Consider the following 5,191-nt stretch of genomic DNA (forward strand, 5'->3'; position numbering starts at 1 on the left):
TGTATGTACACCACACACAAGATACACAGAGGTGAAGGTATCGCTTCGCTCATTATTAAAACCTCTCAAAATCTCTCTTGATTTCAGTGACTATGTTCACTTTCACCACCCGGTCTTTGGAAGCTGCTACACTTTTAACAGCAAGGGAACAGACCCGTTTTGGACAGCTACAAAACCAGGAATTCCTTACGGTATGTTACTTGGCAAAGGGTGGGAAGAAGAGCCGAAGTTAATATACTTTGTCTATGGATTAAATGTCTTCTCTACACACAGCCCCTTCTTCTAGTCTGAGGCACAAATTATGTATTTGCTCGCTTCACTAGCCAGGCGTGTGAGCTGGCCATATCCACCATACCTTAATCTATAGCTAGCAGAATGTGACCGGGGTTTGCAAGCAGAGTATTATTACCGTTTTGGAACAGGCTGGTGCAGTTGCCTCCTGACTGCTCACCAGACCTGTAAGGGAAAAGAATGGCTCTTCTGTGGTCTACAACAGCAATCCGATCAGTGTTGAGAGTTCAAGGTGCAGTGGTGTTCCAGAGTACGTGGTTCTATGCTTCCCTCTGCTTCGGTTTGCAGGACTTTCCCTCATCCTGAGAGCAGAGCAGAAGGATCACATCCCCCTCCTGTCTACAGTAGCAGGTGTGAAAGTGATGATACACAACCACAACCAGACACCGTTCCTCGAGCATGAAGGCTTTGACATCAGGCCAGGCATCGCGACCACCATAGGCATTCAGCAGGTTAGCCACCAGCTCAGGAGCGTTGTTTCTTTTCCTTCTGATTGCAGAAAGTCATGAGGAGCTGAACACTGTGACTGACCCGTGCAACGGACTGCTGGGACCCTGGTGTTCGCTTCTTGGCCCTTTCTCTCGTCACTGCTCTGGTTCCCCTGGGTGAAAAACTATTTCGAGTGCTCAAGTGGCCATTTGGTTCTCAATACCCTGGGGCCTGGTTAAAGCTCCTAATCATTCAGGGCTCTTCTCTGTGTCCGCAGGATGAGGTGAATCGCCTGGGTGGCAATTATGGGAAATGCACGACTAACGGCGGTGATGTGAACGTTAAACTCCTGTACAACAACTCCTACACCCTGCAGGTATCGTCAGAGCGGCTGGCCGAGGCCCCAGTGTATTCGGAGCGGATGAATAGCAAAGCAGTCCTACCTCACTCTGCAGAGGGCTTTTACAAATCACCAGGGGCATTGCTGGAGAGAGCAGAGAGATTTGTGCCCCTCTGAAAAGAAGCTCTTGAACAGGGTGTTGTAACTTGGAATGTATTTCACCGAGTCGGGGATACTCAGTCCCAGACACTGGGGCTCTTCCCTCCCTGTAACATACGAGAGGTCAATGAGCCAGCCAAGGCAGACGGACTCCTCCAGTAGGACATTCTTGGGCCATCAGGTCATTATTTGTGCAAGTAGTTGCTCCTGGCTGTAGATGTTTGGGCTGTTTAACTGAGGTGGATGTTACTGGCATAATGAAAAATGAAGCGGGGGAAAATTCTATCTCACTGAGTTCAATACTATTTTCAGAGGTGAAAACAAGGAATAAAAGGTGAAAACCTTTTGCACCATCATGCTCTAGCAACGGCTGGTGTCTTTTTGCAGTAACAACATCTGTATGTTGTCTCCTAGCAGCCGCATGCTACTGACTGAAGATTCAGGCATTTGAGAATTTCTGGCTTCTCCAATCTTGGGCACTTCTTTATTTTCCAGGCCTGTTTGCACTCCTGCTTTCAGCACATAATGGTTAAGAAATGTGGCTGTGGCTACTACTACTACCCGCTGCCTCCTGGTGCCGAGTACTGCGACTACAACAAGCAGCCTGCGTGGGGTAAGAGCAGGAGGCTGCTGTCCTTGTCGGAGGGGAGCACCTTCCTAACAGTGGCTGCTCAGGGGACTCCTTGAACCTTAGACTCCTTAGACCTCTGCCCTTTCACTTGGTGCTTCTTCCCTGCTGAGGCTGTTTCCTCGCATCGCTGAACCCAGCCAGGTCGCACCTTCTGTGTATTGATGGGATATCAAGTTAGCCCATAAAAAATCTTGATGCTATCAAGCATCCCTCTATTAAGGACATTAATCGGGTCAGCATCCTTCATGTTACCAGTATTGGTGGCTGTGCTGGTGTAAGACAAAGCTCAGAATAACTTCTCTGGGTTTTCTGCTGGCCTATCCTCAGCAGGTCCTTACTGGGAAGGCACCTGCAGTGCACACAGGGGATTAGCTTGGCCACCTGGAACCATTCCCAAGGGAGCATCTCTCATCCAGGAGAGGGCTCTGGGAAGGCCAGGGGAGGGCAGAGGTGTTGGTAGCCTTCCCTCCCCCGAGGAAGTGTCTGACTGTGTTCCTCCCATTTCTTTCACCAGGTCACTGCTTTTACCAGCTGTACAAGAGGCTCAGAAACCATCACCTGAATTGTTTTGACCAGTGCCCCAAGCCTTGCCGGTAGGTCCCAAAAGTAGAGAAAAGAAAAATAAAATTAAATAATAAATAAAAAAAAAAACAGCTTGCAGAGGGAAATCACACCAGTAGGCAACTTAGTCAGAGATTTGTGGACCAACTGGATGACTGAATTCTGGCATTTTCTGAACCAGAGATTTCAGTTTGATGTTTGAACCCCAATGCTGAGAAAGAAAAAAGATGAGAGCACCCAACAAAATAAACAAGAACTTTGAGTATGTGTGACAGCAGAGAGGGGAAATTGTTTAATCGCACAAAAATGTTTTACTAAGCCCAAACCAAACTGTCTTTGTCATTTTTCAGTCTATATTACTTTTCTTGGGTCACCTTTTTTAGTGTAGGTCAATTTCCAAATGGAAATACATAATTTGAAAGTAGAATCTAAAATATTTTGGTTTTAAATGCATCAAAGGAAAGTTGTCAGGGTTTTGAAACCGTTCTGGTTTTCCTCCTGCCCTGAACATTTTTCAGGCAACCTCTGGGTTTATTTTCTACGCTGATTTACAAAGCTTCTTCCAAGATTCTCAAGGCCTGCCCCCAGAGGGTTCTGCCTTGGGCAATTAGCACTGTTAAACTCCTCGTGTGTTCACTTTTAAATGCCAAGAGTCATAGTGATGTCAGTCTGTGTTTCTGTCTCGCCAGGGAATCCCTGTACAAGGTGTCTGCTGGGACAGCCAAATGGCCATCGGTGAAGTCTCAGGTAGTCCATACAGACAGCTGCTGGGTTTGAGGGGATGCTGTCTTTACTGTGGCTGTTGGAACATGCACGTTAAGGGTGAAAACAATGACTCAGGCAGCAGCAAGCCAAGTGGCAAATAAAGCAAACTGGTCCAAAACCTGGGCCCTAGGGGATGACCCTGTAGTTAAGACGCCAGACGAAGGTGCTGGAGAGGTGCAGTCAGCTCCAGTTCTAATCCAAACTCCCTCGTGACCTTAAGCAACTCACCTCACTGCTGAGTCCCCACCTACAAAGCGGTGTTAACTTTCTGTTTCCAGTGGGTGTTGTGGTGTAGCAACTCACTGATGACTGTTTGTGAGGTGCTGCCGGGCTGCAGTGGGAACGGTGAGTCAGTCGGTGACCTCTTGCCGTGCCTCGTGTTCGGCTGGTAATGGGCATTCGGGCTGTACCACCAGGTAATGACTTCATGTGAAACAGCCACTGCTTTTTAAAAGAGGAGATTACTCGGTGGGCTTGCCATTAAAGGCAGAATTTGGGAACCAGAATACCCTGCACACCTAAAATATCCCCGTGTAATTCCTTGCTCTTCTATAGCTACACTCGAAGGCTGTCACTGTCTGTTATAAGCCAGCCAGTTACATCCTTTTTTATTGTTTGCAACAGCCGTTGTATTGCTTATGAAATCTACATTTACAAAATATTAAACATGCAAAACCTCGGGAGTCAGGATTGCCGGTAACGTACTTGTACTCTGCCGCAGGACTGGGTCCGCCAAGCTCTGCGGCATCAGAACGGATATAACTCTACCAGCCACAGGTCAGTCGCTGCGGGAAGGAGCTCCTGTAAAACGGTGGATTAACTCGTCATCTTGCAGAGTTTGTAGGTGTTAGACTGGAAAGGGAGGACAAGAGATAAATGTAAAGGTCACCCCAAAAATTTCCCTCACAACGCTGTAAGACAGTCACTTCTGTAACCTGTTTCCACGCTCTTGTTAAAGACCCTCAGGAGGGAAGCTTGAGGGGGCGGTGAAGGCTGTTGCCTGGTACTCACCATGTAACAGGAGCCCAGAATGCCAGCAGGAGAATGACGCGTGGCCACCCCACCGTTGCTAACTGCTCCCTTTCTCCAATGCAGGAAGGACATTGCCAAGGTGACTATCTTCTACCAGCAACTGAACTACCAGGCTGTGAACGAGTCTCCTTTACTCACAGTAGGTTGCACTACATCAGCTCCATGTCATAGCCCTGTGACTACCTGTCATAGCCCTGTGTATGGTTGGAGGATTATTTGCAGCCCCCAGGATGGGATGGGATTATTCTTCTTAAGGAGGACACTTGAAAATGTCACATTTTCAACAGTGACACAAAACGAGACCTGTCACGTTGGCAGAGCTCGGCTGTGTTTGATCAACACAACCCTTTGATTCTTTCCACAGGAGAACCTGCTGCTGTCCAGCATGGGGAGCCAGTGGAGCCTCTGGTTCGGATCCTCCGTGCTGTCTGTAGTTGAAATGTTTGAGCTGCTTATAGACACGCTGGTCTTGTCTCTCCTCTTCTGCTACCAGAGGTTCAGGGCAAAGAAGACGTTGAAAGTAGCTCGCACTCCTACTGTTCCCAGCGTGAGCCTGACCCTAGAAAACTACCGAGTTGTGCAAGAAGAAGCTGGAAAAGGCGATAGTTCTGCTCACGCTCAACGTTCTGGAGTGACTATTGCCGTGGACAGCAGTGTCCTGCATCTCCACCCGCGCTCCAGCAAGCTGGAAGTGCCAGAGCTGTGCCCAGATGTGGTGCTGAATGGGTTTAGACACACGAAGGACAGCTCTGTGGAAGGGGAACGGAATAGCTAAGGACACGGTCCTGTGCAGAGTCGTGGGAGGCTTGAAACGCCCCTAGTGCTGAGGGGCTGTCAGAAGGGTCGGAGACAGAACCGTTCTGGATCCCCGATGGGTGAGCAGCTAAACACCGCGCTGCTGAGCCTGGCAGCCCTCCTCTGAGGTCATGAAACCGCGCGTGTCACGGGTTCAGGCATCCTGTGACGCCCTTTTGTTCCTGCTG

General features: G+C 48.9%; 1 protein-coding gene across 1 annotated transcript in view; it reads left to right on the forward strand.

The window, feature by feature from the left end:
• The window catches only part of LOC104494290 (amiloride-sensitive sodium channel subunit alpha-like), an 8,519-nt gene extending 3,536 nt beyond the window's left edge, over nucleotides 1–4,983 (forward strand). The window contains exons 4-12 of the mRNA XM_010137100.1: nucleotides 88–191; nucleotides 580–743; nucleotides 998–1,096; nucleotides 1,715–1,832; nucleotides 2,365–2,443; nucleotides 3,101–3,182; nucleotides 3,928–3,957; nucleotides 4,276–4,347; nucleotides 4,573–4,983. Coding sequence (XP_010135402.1) covers nucleotides 88–191; nucleotides 580–743; nucleotides 998–1,096; nucleotides 1,715–1,832; nucleotides 2,365–2,443; nucleotides 3,101–3,182; nucleotides 3,928–3,957; nucleotides 4,276–4,347; nucleotides 4,573–4,983 — 1,159 coding nt within the window. The remainder of the gene's footprint in view (nucleotides 1–87; nucleotides 192–579; nucleotides 744–997; nucleotides 1,097–1,714; nucleotides 1,833–2,364; nucleotides 2,444–3,100; nucleotides 3,183–3,927; nucleotides 3,958–4,275; nucleotides 4,348–4,572) is intronic.
• The last annotated feature ends 208 nt before the right edge of the window (nucleotides 4,984–5,191 follow it).

This window comes from Buceros rhinoceros, unplaced genomic scaffold (assembly GCF_000710305.1).
Source record: "Buceros rhinoceros silvestris isolate BGI_N320 unplaced genomic scaffold, ASM71030v1 scaffold6085, whole genome shotgun sequence".
Lineage (NCBI taxonomy): Eukaryota > Metazoa > Chordata > Aves > Bucerotiformes > Bucerotidae > Buceros > Buceros rhinoceros.